The sequence below is a fragment of the Primulina huaijiensis genome, chromosome 10 (genome assembly GCF_012295235.1).
Source record: "Primulina huaijiensis isolate GDHJ02 chromosome 10, ASM1229523v2, whole genome shotgun sequence".
NCBI lineage: Eukaryota > Viridiplantae > Streptophyta > Magnoliopsida > Lamiales > Gesneriaceae > Primulina > Primulina huaijiensis.
The window spans coordinates 16,395,957-16,412,802 of NC_133315.1; the positions used below are offsets into that span (position 1 = coordinate 16,395,957).

General features: G+C 33.2%; 3 protein-coding genes and 1 long non-coding RNA gene across 4 annotated transcripts; 2 read left to right on the forward strand and 2 right to left on the reverse strand.

Annotated features, from left to right (window-relative positions):
• The first annotated feature begins 1,471 nt into the window (after positions 1–1,471).
• LOC140986523 (uncharacterized) lies at positions 1,472–2,784 on the forward strand. Its single transcript, XR_012176949.1, has 2 exons — positions 1,472–1,985; positions 2,041–2,784. It is a non-coding gene; the product is annotated as an uncharacterized lncRNA (long non-coding RNA).
• On the reverse strand, positions 2,654–3,091 carry LOC140986522 (large ribosomal subunit protein eL39x). Its single transcript, XM_073454804.1, has 2 exons — positions 3,068–3,091; positions 2,654–2,968 (listed from the first exon to the last, which is right to left on the reverse strand). The coding sequence occupies exons 1-2, from the start codon at positions 3,068–3,070 to the stop codon at positions 2,816–2,818; spliced, it is 156 nt and encodes a 51-aa protein (XP_073310905.1). The 5' UTR covers positions 3,071–3,091; the 3' UTR covers positions 2,654–2,815.
• Positions 3,092–4,243: 1,152 nt separating this feature from the next.
• On the forward strand, positions 4,244–8,126 carry LOC140986908 (uncharacterized). The gene is made up of 10 exons (XM_073455310.1): positions 4,244–4,423; positions 4,575–4,704; positions 5,094–5,232; positions 5,308–5,520; positions 5,626–5,764; positions 6,961–7,111; positions 7,247–7,356; positions 7,436–7,533; positions 7,609–7,678; positions 7,839–8,126. Exons 1-10 carry the CDS (start codon positions 4,331–4,333, stop codon positions 7,926–7,928), a joined length of 1,233 nt encoding a protein of 410 aa, XP_073311411.1. The 5' UTR covers positions 4,244–4,330; the 3' UTR covers positions 7,929–8,126.
• Positions 8,127–8,503: 377 nt separating this feature from the next.
• On the reverse strand, positions 8,504–13,741 carry LOC140986709 (ABC transporter B family member 27). The gene is made up of 17 exons (XM_073455034.1): positions 13,437–13,741; positions 12,711–12,785; positions 12,578–12,613; positions 12,420–12,494; positions 12,003–12,127; positions 11,793–11,892; positions 11,543–11,714; positions 11,356–11,474; positions 11,167–11,277; positions 10,725–10,869; positions 10,396–10,528; positions 10,243–10,318; positions 9,947–10,012; positions 9,743–9,850; positions 9,558–9,665; positions 9,267–9,464; positions 8,504–8,925 (listed from the first exon to the last, which is right to left on the reverse strand). The coding sequence occupies exons 1-17, from the start codon at positions 13,518–13,520 to the stop codon at positions 8,725–8,727; spliced, it is 1,932 nt and encodes a 643-aa protein (XP_073311135.1). The 5' UTR covers positions 13,521–13,741; the 3' UTR covers positions 8,504–8,724.
• Between the last annotated feature and the right edge of the window lie 3,105 nt (positions 13,742–16,846).

The following is a 16,846-nucleotide window of genomic DNA, read 5'->3' on the forward strand; positions in this document are numbered from 1 at the left end:
AGTTGTACCACTACTACCAGCTATAGTTTTTTGTTTCATTCGATGATCCATTTGTTCGGTGGTTCTTATTTGGATATTTTTTTTAAACAAATGCGGCGATTATTTTGTTTGAATAATTATTGTATTTGGAGAAGAATCAACGAAAAAATATTGGGAGGACGACAAAAAGTTGAAACAAATTCCGTCAACTAAATTAACAGTTCCTGTCTATGTCCATTATTACACGATAAAATTTAGACTCATCCATTAAATCAGCGTTTTCTATACTATGTTGTATGTAATGTGGTGAAATAACCACTGTATTCTCGAAGTTTAAGACGAAATCTCGAAATTAAAGTAAATTCCTAGTAAAATATTAGAGATTGACATGATTTATTGATTTTGATAAACTTCAAATATAATAATATAATATAATATAATATAAACACGTGAAATATATTTGCAGTATAATTGGTACATGGAAATCCCGATGTCCGATGAAAAATTATAGTACACTTTCACAAACATGCAAGTACTCTAATAATAATTCAAATAATAGCGAAGGCTGTGGGCGAGAGTAGTCAGTAGTCAGTACATTACTTTTCGGCTTTTATTATTTGCGCATGCCTTCGCATCATCCTTGTCTTTCCACTACATTCATTGCACTAAATTTCCAATTTATGACGATTGNGACTTTTAACTATTTTGAATTTCAAATTTGACTATTTGATATGATTTCTTAAGATAAAATACACCAAAACAATAGAAAACAATGAAATTGATGCTGAAAATTTCTGGAAAACCCTAAATATGATTTACGTATATAAAAAACCAAGAGGAATCTTAATAAACATTAAAATTATTACAATGTTGGATGAAAAGTGAAAGAAATCGCTGAATAATCTAGAGAAAATCTACTGGAAAAATAATATTGGAATGAAATTCGGACGATGAAAAGTTTGTAATTTTTTAAGTGTTTGCAATTCTTCGAGAGTTGAGACCCTTTTTCCCATATGTCCATTCCTTTCTTTTGTTAAGATTTTTGGGAGTTTTCTCCATTTTCTACACTTCTACACTATCTTCACCCGCGAAATCTCTCCGCTATCTGACTTGTTCAAATTGTTTTGAATTGACGAGCTTCCCTTATAATTTGTGGGCTAATCCATTTTTTTTTAGGATTTAGGCTTAATTAATTGGGCTTGTACAATTTTAACCCAAACAATATTATAAGGAAGTAAAAACAAAAATACGATAAAACTTCAAATACAAGTATAAAAAGTTACCTATTTAATTTCATAAAAAATATCCAAAAATACAAACGAACGCAATTAGGAATAATTGTTTGCAAAATCATTTTTTTATAAGTAATCAAAGAAGGTTTTCTTCCTCTTCGAAAAATTATTAAAAATTCATTTGACATTTGGGCCGCCCACATTGACGATCGAGAAGACATTCTTCTTTTATTAATTGGGCCGATATATTTGTTACATACATACACGTAGTATTCTCATCGAATCAGTTTTGACCAACCGAACTGACCAATTTTTAAAGATAGGGTAGCAGATAACCGAAATGTAAACTGGGAAGAGAATGATTCAGTCCATCCGTGTTAGTTTTCTTCGATTGAGAAGTTAGGGAGACGGAAAGGGATGGATGAAAATCGGAGTGTCGACAGATATATTAAAGACTTTGTTTCCTCGTCAAACCTGCCCCATACCAGAGTTTAAAGGCAATACCCAATACATATTTTAGAGAAACCTAGCAGACGCTAATCATGAACACGCAGAGAAACTCAATCCTATGACAAGTAACAAGCATTCACAAGGCACCTGCTGGCTCAACACCACCAAAAACCCTGGTGTTATGCACAGAACCAGTTCCCCCACAACATATATGTTTCTTCTGCATTTGGCCTAAACATGTGGTCAGTACTTAACTATAAAACAGAAAAAAAAGACCGATGATGGCCATTAAATCTAGCGCTAACACCCTCAAAGTGGGTTGAAGTCACCGTTTCTTCCTCACCACCAATTAAAATTACTGATTTTTTGGATAATCGAGGCCATTTATACTCAAAACACTCCCCAAAATAAATACAACACAAATGCAAAACTCACGAGGACCAAAATAGTTGAAGGTGATCACACTGTAACAAAGCCATCCTATCCTTCCCTTGGTCAATACAAGGGATTGACAACAAGCAACCATATGTGAATTCACCAAGTTAGTTAAACAGTTGATTAAGAAATCAAACTTCAATCTGTTAAACCAAAACTCAATCTATCATACACTAAAACACCTAGCACTCCGACCATGTTGCACAATTTCCACACATGACAGTTAAAAAACCGAAAAGGCAAGTCAAGAAGCCACAATAAAAATAATAGCTCATGCTTCAGTGGAGAGTTAACTTTATATAATTATTTTGGTGTCAATGCTACAGTCCAAGCTAGTTAATTCAATTGGACAAGTCAACTCTATACAGGCGGATAAAGGAGAACAAAAGTCGAAAATATAAAGACAGCCATATCTACAAGAGACAAATACAAAATCTTTCAACTGTCTAAAAATCTAAGTTTCCCCGAACCAACCAGCCATGGACAGAAACATTAAAAATATTTTTAAACGTACAGGAAAATAAATTAAAATTATATTCAAAGAATCACGAACCGAGTTTCCAAATGCAATTGTTAAGAATCCATAACATTATCAAAACCGGCCAAGAAGTCTTGCATCACAACACAGAACTATCTATTTCATTTAAATTATAACATGAAATCCAGAGGAGACAAACATAATAGTTAAGCAGAGGAACATAAGATGGAAAAGGAAACGCTCAGAAGCCGAGCTTGGTGCGGCGCCAATGGCGGCGCTTGGCGTTGTAGCGGATGGTGTTGTCAGTACGCATACGGATCCAATACGGGATGGGCCTGTTCTGCCTCTGCTTCTTCGCCAATTTCTTCTTTATCATAAAAGTCTTGTGCGACGGCTGATTACACAATCATGCACACAATATTAAATTATTCAAGAAAAAACACAGGCATTCATTTGTAAGCGTAAGTAGAGAAGGGGAGATAGAAAACTGTACCATCTTGATTTCCGATGGCAAGAAAGCTCTCTGCTTTAGGGCTTCGGCTGCGCAAACTTCGATTTCTAAAGCGTAGTACTGTGTGCGGCTGCTATATAAACCCTAACCCTAATAAATAAATTTAGGACAGAATTTCCAAATACCGTAAAATTCCCGATTACCCTCTTAAAGTCATGAAATTGCCGAACGGCCCCGGAGGATATTAATAAGACAGTATTACCCTTCAGCTTCTGTTAACCGAGAAATTTAAAATCAGGCAAATAATATTTAAATTATATTATGTATTATATAATTATAAAGATGAAGAGCATAAGAGGTAAGATTAAAAAAGTTCATTTTATTACATATTTTTTATTAAATAAAAATAGATATTTTTTAATATGATAAAATATGTATATTTGGTTGATAAAGAGAGAGAAATTTACTACACTCATATAAATTTTTTTTATATTTTTATTAAATAAAAATGAATTTATTTTTGTAAATTGAGAAGAAATATATTTTTAATTTATAAAAAATAATACAATGAGCTGAAATTTAGTTACCACAAGCCTCAACTTAAATAATAACAGCAATATAAATATTTACTTCATAATATCTACAAAATTATTATAATTTTATTTCATTATTAATAATAAAATTAGCGTATTTAACATAAAATAAAATTTAAATAATATCGATCCTAAAATATTATTTTTAATTAGTGATAATCGCATATTCATAAAATATTATTAATAATAAAATTAGCGTATGTAACATAAAATAAAATTTAAATAATATCAATCTTAAAATATTATTTTTAATTAATGATTATCGCATATTCATAAAATAAAATTTAAACAATATCAATCTTAAAATATTATTTTTATTTTTTAATAAGTGATTATCGCATATTCATGAAATATATTTTAAAAATATTAAATTTAAGCGTATTTTTATAAGAAAATAAAATTAATCTTACATTTAATTTTAATATAAAAAAGTTTCTTCTTATTTTAAAATTTTGAATAAAAATTTATCAATTTTATTTTCTATTTCTGTGCAAAAATATTTAAAAATTGATATATACATTGAAATTTTTTTTATATAAATATCTTTTTTTTTTTAAAAAAAAAAAACCCAACCAGTTAATTATTAAAAAAAAAATTTGGGATAATTATAAAAGTTAAAAACTGAAACCTTTCGCGAAACAATCGCCTGAGATAGGGTTTAAGTTCCTCTATACCGGAGCTCTCTAGGGTTCCAAATCTACAATTTCAGAGAATGGCGACCGTTGTCCCCACATCAGAAGAAGATCCCGCCCTTTCCGTCGTCCGTTTCACTGCCGAGTTGTCATGGGGAGATGCAGGTCCGGAGGTAATACTTACACAAGATTTATGCACGCATTAAATAATACAGGTTTTGTGGAGACGTATGTGGAAGTTTGGTTGTGTGCGTCTGATTATAATTGCTCCGTGGTTATCGTCTGTAACGGAATTTTGTGTAACCTTGATGTCCGTGTCGAAAGGTGGCGGAGGAACAGGTCAGTAGATTGTTGGCGGAAGCTGGAGAATGTATGATTCAAAACCGATGGTTGGATTTAGCTTCGTTGATGCTTACCTCCGCTGATGTGATCTTCTCAAAAGCTTCTGAAAAAGGTGATATGATTTGCCTTGGATGAGGCTCTTTAGTGGTCACTTGATGGTTCTGATGTTTTAATACCTGTGTGCTGTGTGGTCCAGTTTTACGTTCTTTGTTAGGGTAATACCCAGTTTGCAATTTAAATTAGTTAAAGTCATAAATAGAATCTTGTGTGAAAACAATGAATTTCCATAGTTGGACGCTGTTGGGATGTGTTTATTTGGTCATTCTGATTGAATTATGTGAATCTCTTTTTGAGAATTATGAGTTTTTGTTATTCTTCCAGTTTAGTTTTTGATGTGGTTCTGAGCTGATCATTAATTTTTGCAACTGAACTAGTTATTCCAAAATTATGTGTTTGGTTTCTTAGATGTTTCTCGCTGGCTGCTAATTAATTTCATTTTAGATCTTGAATGCATATATATTGTCATATGCAACCTTGTTAAGAAGCCTGAGAGTCTTGATCAAGCGCATGAGATGGCGGAGCTTATAGCTACCAAGTTAACTCAACAGCTTAACAATAAGCCTGCACTGCGCCTAAAGATGTAATGGATATTTCAATTAATCATCAAGATCCTAGGACCTTATAACTGCCGTCTTTAACATTTTCTTTTATACAGTCTATTCAACCTCTACAACCTACTGGAGAACCCATATAGCCGATTCTTTGTTTATATGAAGGCACTTAACTTGGCAGTTAGTGGAAATGTTACAGAACATGTTGTTCCATCTTTCAAGAAGATGGATAGCTTTCTCAGGGAGTGGAATCTTGGAGTGAAGGACCAGAGAGCTCTCTTTCTTACTGTTTCTAATATATTGAAGGAGACTAAGAGGTTAGAAATATAAGTTGTTCGGTTTTTACACTTTTACATTACTTTTTCTTATACAAAGAAAGTATTTCACGACCTGATCATCAAACAAAATTCCTGTCTTTCCAGTACTGCGAAAGAGACTTTTAAATTTCTTATCAAGTACCTGGCTACTTTTTCTGGCGAAGATGCGTCAACTCTTAATGAGGCTAAAGAAGAAGCTGCTCGAGCTATTATTGAGTTTGTGAAGGCACCTGATATGTTTCAGGTAAAATTCTGCATGATTTCAGTTGTGAACATTATTAAACTTCATTCATCTTTTTGTGCTTTTGATCTTGATTGCATCCCTAATTATGTTAGAATATATTGTGGATATCGTTACTTGGTTGCCATGTCTTATGGCTGCTCATGTATCATGACTCTTATGCAAGAATTTTTTTTTTGACCCTGTATCATCATTGATGTAAAAGTGCCAGTTTTTTTTATTTTAATTATGAGACAAACAGAGTTCTTCTCTTGCTGCGAATAATGGAACATGTTGAATTTTTTAAATTTTAATCATTAGAAACGTTATGTGGATGTGGTGTTGTTACGAAAAGCAATGAACTTCATGCTACCAACTTCGAGCCCTACTTTGAGCACATTAATGACAGTCTCTGCCCAGATATTAAAATTTTTATTTCTTGAAATAAAAATAAGGGTGTTACAAGCTTCAACATCTGTACAGTTCCTGTGCAAATGTTAAGTTCTGCAATATTCTCATGAAATGTTCACCTGCATTTCTAGAAGTTATCTGTTTTATTTCTCATTGTTAACCGTTTTGAATCATATTCTCTTCACGTAAAATCCACAAAGACTATCTAAAGTAAATAAGTTTTGATTGATTATGGTCAAGAAGGTACAGTTATGACCCAAAAGCTATTCTTTTTAAGCTCACTTCCAGTATTCCTGAAAGTGATCTAGTATCTCTTACCAATTACGGTAAGATGAATCTAGTTCTTGTTAAGACTATGCTGCAACGGATTTATGAGTGCTTAACTTTTGAAATACATTGTACTCCATTATATCAGTTCTCAAGCAATTCTATGTTCCGGACCTTTGGGGTCTATTTCACGTTCCTCGCTGTGAAGCACGACAGTTCTTTTTCCCCCTCTTAAGAGCTCAGCTGAAGAATAAATATTGAATATGAGGCCATAAATATTACAAGCAGGTCCAAATTTCAGTCTTGTTAGTCTGGTTTAAAGCAGTTCTAGGCACTTTTGGGTCTAAGGTGGTTCCAAACATTAAACATGTGTCTGTGATACATCCTCACTTCGTTGTCTATGCCTTAGGTATGATATAATTTTGAAATATTTTCGGTTTATTGTTTTGGCATTCTCTGTTTGATGCATCTCAATGTAGCATGTTTACTAGCAAGCATTTAGTTTGGCCTTCTCATTTTCCTCATTCTATTTTGTGCACCAGAGTGATTTGCAAGACATGCCAGCTGTTTCACAGCTGGAGAAAGATGCTAAATATTCCCTGGTGTATCAACTTTTAAAAATCTTTGTAACTCAAAGGCTGGATGCATATTTGAATTTCCATGCGACAAATCCCACTTTACTCACAACCTATGGTGAGTTGTTGCTTGTATTTCCTGCATTTGAATATTACATACTCTAAGCCTCACTCAGCAGGTTTGTTCAACTTAGTTGGCAAGCCAACTCTTGTACGATCTTCAGGAGCTTAATGTTTCTAAGATATGGTGTAGGCCTGGTGCATGAGGATTGTGTTGCTAAGATGAGGCTGCTATCCTTGGTTGATCTTAGCACAAATGAATCTAGTTGTGTTTCTTATTCATTGATTAAGGAAACACTGAAGGTAATGCTTTTATTTCAACTCAAGGGCATAATTTCTGATTTATGTCTCCAATCATTTATGTGCTTCATGGCTTTCTTAGATTGAAGGCAATGAGGTCGAGCCTTGGGTTGTGAAGGCGATAACAGCAAAATTGATGGACTGCAGGATTGATCAAATGAACCAAGCGGTCATTGTCAGGTACTTAATATACTTCTTAGATGCATAATTTAAATTGCTATGAAAAGCATCTACAAGTTGTATTTTGTATTGCAGCCGCTATATTGAACGTGATTTTGGGCATCAGCAATGGCAAGCACTTAGATCAAAGCTAGGAGCATGGCGGGTAGGATTCAAATCTGGCATTTCTAGTTTGATTATATGATGTAGCTGAATCAGAGATCATGCGTTTTTTAAGATCTTCTATCTGTGGATGCCTAAACCGGTTCATTTGTTGTGTATTTCATTGGGTTTTGTGACTAATTTAGATGACAAATTTTTTTCAGGGACACATTTCGAATGTGATTGCTACCATCCAAGCTAACAAGATAACTGAAGAGGACACTCAAGCAGTGCAGGGTTTGGCGAGTCGCTGAGACTTTTATTCTTGCCTTATTTGATTTTGATACGTGTCAAATTGTGTATTGTGTCACACCCAGGGCTTATTCCCCAGAATCTCGACCTCAGGCCACTCACATTGCTCTAATTTTGATTGAGTTAAGGTTTATTGTAGCCGAATGAATTCTGTTTGCGCCAGTTTTATTCTATTAAATTTTGTTGAAGAGCCACATCAATTGTGGTTGCGCCCGTTTTTCATGAGCTTTCACCATATTAATTTTCATTTTTTCCTCTGATTCGAAAACATTCAGAAAATCACTTGTACCGGTGCAAGTGATAAAAAATACATGGTGATATTCATACTCGTAAGGCATCTTTTTTACGTGAAATGATGTTTTCCTGGTTTTTTTTTTTGTGACGGGTATATTTCGAACAAATGGCATACTGGATATCGGATAAAATTAGGGTGAACCCAAGAATTTAATGGGGTGATTGAGATTTGAATAAGGCGGTTTAATGCGTCTTCACCTGAAATTTGCTGTTCGAACTTCAAATTTTTTCAGAGGGACAATTACTTCTGACGAGAGTTGAGGAAGGTGAGTGGCGATTTGAATCCAAATATTATCTCATTTTTTTATAATAATTGTTTTAAAATTGAACATTTATTACTTAAATGTATCTTAAATCTTCATATAAAAGTACTTCGGTTCATCCTTATTCCTTATGACAGTCTCAGACTCTCGATTACCAAATGAAGCATAAAAGAAACTATTCCTATGTTTCAAAAAATAACCCCACGAGAGCTTATCCCACACATTCCGCATTGTGCATCATTTATTCACTTTTGGCTGTTTGCAATTGCCTCCTCACAAGTGCGGTATAGATTCCATTCATACCAAGAAGCTCGTCGTGACTGCCACTTTCGGCTATTTGTCCATCAGCTATGACCGCAACCGTGTCCGCACTTTTGACAGTCGAAAGCCTGTGGGCTATAACAAGGACTGTCCTTCCTCTCATTAACGAGTCCATTGCATCCTATAGAATACATGTGCAAGAGGTCAGCTGGAGATAAGATAGTTTATACAAACAAGCCATGATTGGAAACGAGAAATAATTCTATACCGGGTCAATCAACAGCAAATGTGTTTACTTTATGTCTATCAGAGCGCATGTGCAGTGTATGTGATTGCGTGAGAAATAAAAACACAAAAGATTAAAAAAAACACTAATTCTAGTTCAAAATAGAATGGATCCTAAAATGAGCAATAAAATTAAGAAGACACTTTAAAATAGACGATAAACGTGGACAAATGACAGACAAGGAGATTCAAGACTAAGAAAACTGAGAAAAAGTGATTTCTAGGTATTAATCTTACTTGTACTAAGTATTCACTCTCGGCATCAAGAGCACTAGTGGCTTCATCCAACAACAAGATTTTTGGGTTCATCAGTAGTGCTCTTGCAATTGCAATTCTTTGTTTCTGGCCTCCTGATAATCTCAATCCACGTTCTCCAACAACAGTTCGATAATTTTCAGGGAATGTTGTTATGAATTCATGGGCATTCGCCATTTTCTGCAGAATCGACAATAATGTAGAAAATTTTAAAAGTAAGGCTTCTGAACAAAACATAAAAGTTGAAAAGATGAAAAACGGTTTTGAACTTACAGCTACATTTTCTATGTCAGAATCACTTGCTTTTCCATCAAAACCGTATGCAATGTTTTCCTCAATCGTACAGTTGAAAAGAACTGGCTCCTGGCTTACTATACTGATCTATAGATGAAACTAGTCCATGCGTGACACACAATGCGTAGTTATAGAGAAATGGATTGGATCGTTTTTAATGTTACCTTTTGGTGGAGATATTCATGTGATATTTCCACTAAGGGAACCCCATTCAGCGAAATTTTTCCTTTCAGAGGGTCGTAGAATCTCTCGATCAAGTTAGCTATTGTTGTCTGCAACCCATGATGTGCATTTATTATAAGACTGTTGATCAAGGGGTATATTTACTTGAACGAGATATAAAGAGACAAATGTGAGGAGTTCATTACTTTTCCTCCACCGCTCGGTCCAACAAGAGCTACTTTGGAGCCGGGACTGAGTTTTAAACTTATTCCCTGTAACAATGAACGGTGAGTTTACTTAATTAGAATTGGGAAGCACACAACTCATTGTAGGTTCACAAGCGTGCAAAAAAATTGTAAGAGCTATCTAAAGTCTTGGTTTTGTGATCTTCGGATCTGCTTCGAACTTGGACAAAAGAAAATAAAAAAACGGCACTAAAATATATGATTTGCAGTTTTTTGGTGTAATAAACCAATTGATATTTAAGCAACCAAAATAATACCTTGAGTACCATATGACTTGGACGAGAAGGATAAGCAAACCAGACGTCACTTAACTCCACATCTCCATCAGGATCACTGCGAACAAAACTAGAAACATAATATGGCTGTGCTTTATATGCATATTTAAGGAGGAATTTATATATAGAACTAACCTGATTGGGCATTTATCTCCAGATTTAGGCATGGTGGAGACCCGATCTAGAAGCTGAAAAACTCTACGACTCGCTCCTGCAGCTTTCATTGCAGTGGTATACAATCCTGATAATGAGGATACTGAGGATCCAACTGTAGATGGGAGATTTCATTCATCAGAAAAAGCTGCTGATTTGTCACCATCATAATATAATAACAAACAAAAGAGTGAATCTTGCTGAGATATATGTGAAATAGCATCTTTGTCCTCTTATTGTATTATATTTTGGTTTTCTCACAGTGATAGCCATTCAGGTGATTATTCGCTAATTTAGTAAATACAAAATACCTGTCAGGCTATACAAAATGAAGGATGTGAGAGCTCCAGCAGTCAAGTGGCCCATTATAGTCAAGTAAGCTCCATAGATTACAACTATAATCACAGATAAGGTAGATGCTGCATTCAATCCTCCAAAAAATAAACCAACCATTCTCTGCAATTTTCAAAAAGAAATATGTGAAATTTCAGCACCCAGCAATCATTTAACATGCTGCTTGATAAGATTCGTTCCAAATCTAGCTCATAGATAGATACAAGAGGATTCATTAGAGATGAATTAAAGAATTTGAGAGAAGGGAACTGGATGAGGAACAAGGTTAGGCAACTGAAAAGATTATGGGGGGAAGTTGAAATTTTAGTCAAACTACGCAATCATTTTTCAAAAAATATTATACGCAATCAGCCCCCTTCTTTTAACGTATAGAGAAGAGCATAAAATGTAGAAACTCACCGCTTGCCGGATTCCAAGCTTCAGTGTCTCATCAACTTTTTCCGAGTAACCTGAGATTGCATGTTGCTCTTGTGCAAAAGATCTTACAGTTCGAATTGCTCCAAAAGATTCCTAAAGATCAAAACATGATGGCATCCATAACATAGATAGCTAAAGCATATGACATTCATTATGCATGGTGAATTGTACCTCTGCAATTGATGCGGCTACGGCAGCAGCGGCTTGAGTTGCATGTGACAGTTCTTTAAGATATCGTCCAAACATACGGACTCCGACTGAGATGAGTGGAACAACGACTAGTGCCAGAACTGAGAAAGAATACATGTCATTTTTTAGAAAGTTTTCATGTAAACAAAAGAATCCGAAAATCCCTTACGTGTTAATTTCCAGGATGATGATATCATGAAACCAATGCCAATAAGGGCAGTGGTCACATTGCGCAGCGATTCTGAAAGATTTGTCGTAGCAGCACTTTTAATAATCTGGGTATCTTCTGATAAACGGCTTAGAAGTTCACCCGTTCGAGTTACATCAAAGAATGCAATTTCCTGTAGTTGTAATTCCAAATAAAATCTAATAATCCAACTTCATTTCCTCTGGAAAATTGACCAAAAATCAGGTCTTACTTGCTGGATTAGTTGACCAAACAATTTCTTCCTTAGCCGAGCAACAACCCTTTCACTGGCTGAAGAAAATAACCACGTTCGAAGTGCTGTGCATATAGAACTGGAAGGAAGTTCCGAAAACAAGATGCTTTAAGGGTAGTAATTATGAAAAGAAGAGCTCAGAGTATGAACAAGAATGAGGAAGTAAAAGCCAGAGATATGAATTCATACCCAACAACAACAATTAGAAAGATAGCTAATATTGTCTTCTTGACGTCATCCCATGCCTCAGCTCGCTCATCAGGAGTTTTCAGATTCCTAGATACAATATCAATTATTCGACCACCAAATTTGGGCTGCGACAAAATAAAAACAGTAATTAATCCCTTTATGCCACATTGCACAGTTTCTCAATAGTATATTTGCAGAAGACAACATACTGATAAAGAAATTAAAAAATCTTATCAGAAAAATTAAAATGGCAAAAAATCACCAGCTTATCAATAGATGAATGCATTAACTGCACAGTGTCCCTCGTTTTGCCGGATTATTGGAGATATAATCATAAAGGATATTTTCAGGACAATAATAACGCACTAAATTATAGGGTGGATTGAATCTTGATTTATAGCATAAAGAAAGCCTTACCACAAGAAGGCTAGATGTGGATGCTATCAACAGTGCAACAGTTGCGATAATTAGCTTTCCAGCATCTGGCTTTGCCTGTTTATTTGGAAAACCATTAACTAAACATCCTAATAAACAAAACCTAGTTCATCAATACGAAGTGTCACTATTTTTCTCACCAGATGTAATACTCTACCGAATCCAACATTGGATGCCTGAAATTATCACAAAGTCAATATTTTTTGCAAGAGTCCCATGTACATATTTAGAGTTCAACGAGAAACCAATGCAATAAAATCACTGATCGCCCACCTCTGAGGCATCTCCTAGCTCAAGATCTGTAGTTCGATCATCAGGTGTCCCATCCTCGTTAGCCTTGCGCTGTGCCTACATGAAGAATAGATTTTGAAGTTATAATTGTAGGACCAACAATATAGCATGTTAACTCAATCCAATTAATTTCTCGGAATTGTCACAAACACATCGTTTCAAGTATTAGTTTTAATAACAATTTCTTTTGAAAAGCCTTGATATAGTGATCCTAAGATCATAAAAGACAAAACACCAAGTCTGATTAAAGGCATTTAAATGAAAGAACGATAGACAACAATGAACTGTTAAAATAACAAGTTTTAATTCAATAACAGTGATTTAAGCCTCCAATTTTTCAGCCTAAAATGGTGTTCTGTCAACTTGTTAACCAGAAACTTTTCCTAGCAACCATGTATTCACGAAAGTAAAAGTGCATGAATCCGCATCACCACAACACCAAACGATTTCTTATGTTTAACCGAATCAAAATCCTAGACAAATCATTTTATACACAACACAATGATTTCTTGGCCAACTGCATCCACCGTGACATCACCACCGTTGCCACAGAACACCACAGCAGTATCAAGAATTGCTAATCATTTAAAATCTTTTCAACTCACCCAAACCCAAATCGACCGAGTATTTCGGCTTGCAAAATCAACCAAAAAAAATAAACAAGAAAAAATAACACAAGATTACTGTAATAAATAGAGAATTCCTCGCCTCTTTATTCAAGAGAGAAACCCTTTCACTCCCAGAGGACGTAATGGATTTCGAAGTCCAATCAATATGCTGTTTCTTGCCCATCAGACACAAAGAAACAGAAAATAATTCTTTGATGCTCTGAACTCAAAGGTTACACAAATCCGCAAAATTCACCGGGAAAAAAGAGAAATACAACTTTGTAATTCGCGAATTTGTTCATGGGAATTGTTGATCGACCAGGTTTTTCAAAGCATTGATTTCCGTCTTGATATGAGCTCGCTTTCTGTGACTTCGTTACCCTTCGTCGTGTGTATATTCATTCAGTTACCCATGTCCACTTTATTTAATTATATATTGAAAGTTGAAACTTTCTAACTTGACCACGCGAGGAATATATTATATAATATTTTTTTAAATTTATTCGATTTATATTTAAATAAAGATGAATGTATAATCATAAAAAAAATAAAAAATTACAATGGATGTGCGACACCTAATCGGTGCTCAGTTGCAATGGATATGTGTGAGACGGTCTCACGGGTCGTATTTTGTGAGACTGATCTCTTATTTGGGTCATCCATAAAAAAATATAACTTTTTATGCTAAGAGTATTACTTTTTATTGTGAATATCGGTAGGGTTGACCCGTCTCACAGATAAAGATTCGTGAGACCGTCTCACAAGAGACTTACTCTCAAATTTTAGTTACTCTAAATCTCTCAAACTTAATAATATAATATAGATTTGTAAAATATCATTCAAACTATTCCAGTCACATTTTTTATATTTTATTTTAGAAAAAACAATTTTAATTTTAAAATTATTAACTTTTATTTTCATTTATTTTTTTTAAAAAAAACTGTTTCATTCTCTAATTTTTCTATATAACACACGACACACACATTGCTTACTTGTAAATCGTTTTTATAATTAATTATATTTACATTGAAATATAAATAATATCATAATAATAAAAAGTAACGAAAAATACTTTAATTTAAAATGATTATATTTAAATATGAGTCCTACGATAATCGTAAACCACATGCTGAACTGAAATATGGAATAATGAAATATAATATATAATAAATAAATTATTTTAAAAAAATTAATTATTTGACGATCTGAAATGAAAGTCAAGTTTGGTTTTAGTTTTAAGAAATGAACAATAAAATAATATAGAATGTGAACCCAAAATATCATCTCTTTGTATATAGAAATACTTAATTGGTAGAAACTATTAAATTTTGGTTAGTTGAGTGTAGAAGTGGATATATAAAATTAATTTTGAGTGATTTGTAGCTCATTTTATATCAATATTTAAAATATGAGATAAGATCTAGGATTCGAGAATTAATTGTAACAATCTTCTCACCCCTAAACGACTATAAAATTAAGAGTATGTCTTTTATAAGACGGATCAACCATGTCTATATTTATAAAATCGATCAATGAGATCTGTCTCATAATTTTTTTATATATAATTAATTATTAATCCGTCTAATAATAATAATATTATAATTATATTCACATTGGAAAACTAACCTATCAATCGTCGACAGGTACAATGTTTTTGTACCATTTTAGTACTGCCGTTCTTCTAGAAAGGACAATAAATAATGGCCTAACTTGAAGCACGTGTAATTTTTTTGCAATATACTTTTTTTTGGCCGTCCAATTCTAACCATGGATTAGGATAGGTTTTCCATAAGACGTTTTCACGAATTTTTATTCTTGAGATGGATCAATTATGTCTATATTTATAATAAAAATTAATATATTTTATATAAAAAGTAATATTTTTTCATGAATGACGTATATAAAATATATGTTTCACAAAATTGACCTATTAGAACGTTTCACATAAGTTTTTGTGCATAAATTATTTATCCCATTGTGTAATATAGAGTCCATATGTGTCAGAAATATTTACAAAAAAAAAATTTTTATTACAATCTCCACCACATGAGCATTGTCTAGGTATATTTTTTAAAAAAAATACAAATTAGGGGGAGTGTCAGCTATTCTGGCCTAAGGAGAGATCAGTGGGGCCAAGTCTCCTTCTCCATTGACTAGGCATTATATACTTATGTAATGATAAAGAAGTCACATCCAATTATATTTTATTGAAATTAATGTATTTCAAATTCATATATTTAAAATATGTATTTCAAATTCATATATTTTTATAATTTTAAAAAAACAAAATCATATATTTTAAATCCACTTCTTCTATGTTTATATAAGATTTTATATTAATTGAAATGGATTTCCAGTTCACATAATAATGAAGATATTTGAAATTCATTCTACTTTGTGTAACTGATATATAAATAAGTAAGATATTGATTTAACATGTCATCTATTATTTCATTGTTAACAATAAAAATATAATCGAAATCTATAGATTTCAAATTCATCCATCCAAATGCAACTTAATGTTTTTTTGTGTGGTTAATTTGATTTGAGAAACAATGTGAAAGTTAAATTTCAGATTATTTTTTTATATATAATTCAAAATTGTCCACACGAATAAATAAATAATAAAAAGAGGAAATTTTGGAGTTCATACAGCTCTTCCGATATATTTTTATCCTCTTTTTTCGTTAAAAAATAAATTCATTTTGAATGAAATGATTTGGATTTCTGGGACTAGGTCGAGGAATAGAGTTAANATATGTTTTAAAATTTTAGAAATAAATCAGCGAAATTGAATTATACATAACTAAAACTCAAATCATAGATAACCCAAATCATAAAATAAAAAAAAAAACATATTAACTTGTGCAAGTGGGCAGTCCATGAATTCAATTACAATAGAAAGAGACTTTGTTCATAAATATAATAATGCCAATCAAAACTACCGAAATTCGTCACATGGAATATCTCAAAGACGATATTTCTATAAAATGCAAAATCACAGGATACGATGATATTCATCTAGTCGAAGAAAAAGACGATACTGAAAGTTTTTGGGGACCAAAATATAATTGTGATTGCAGACTTGCAGTGATAATTATACTCGCTCTAGTGAATATGGTTGTTTATAACCTTGCGACGACTTCTGCAAGATAACAACACAGAAGAAAATAAGCCATCAACTAGTGCTAGACGACGACTATGCCTTTGTTTTTAGCTAGCTGAGATTGAAGAAACCACACAACTTCAATCATGTATTTGTCATCGGAATGGGTGGATTTGGTAAAGTCTACAAGGGGATTATTGACAATGGACAAGAGACCGTCACCATACAAAAATTAAAATATTGTTAGGAATCGATTTTCTCATATCCAAAACACAGTGGAAGTTTTAAAAAGTTTAATTTGATGGTCAAATAACGGTTTTGGACACTCGTATGCTTTAAACAAAATTAAACATTCATAGAGCGTTTATAATTATACGTTTAAAGAATAAATCACATGACACCAA

Coding starts and splice junctions, on each gene's coding strand:
- LOC140986709 (XM_073455034.1), bottom strand. CDS start 13,520: ATGGGCAAGAAACAGCATATTGATTGGACTTCGAAATCCATTACGTCC. Junction 11,278..11,355: donor TAGCCGCATCAATTGCAGAG/GTACAATTCACC, acceptor TTTGATCTTTAG/GAATCTTTTGGAGCAATTCG. Junction 10,013..10,242: donor CAAGTCATATGGTACTCAAG/GTATTATTTTGG, acceptor TCATTGTTACAG/GGAATAAGTTTAAAACTCAG.
- LOC140986908 (XM_073455310.1), top strand. CDS start 4,331: ATGGCGACCGTTGTCCCCACATCAGAAGAAGATCCCGCCCTTTCCGTC. Junction 4,705..5,093: donor CTCAAAAGCTTCTGAAAAAG/GTGATATGATTT, acceptor ATTTCATTTTAG/ATCTTGAATGCATATATATT. Junction 7,357..7,435: donor TGATTAAGGAAACACTGAAG/GTAATGCTTTTA, acceptor TGGCTTTCTTAG/ATTGAAGGCAATGAGGTCGA.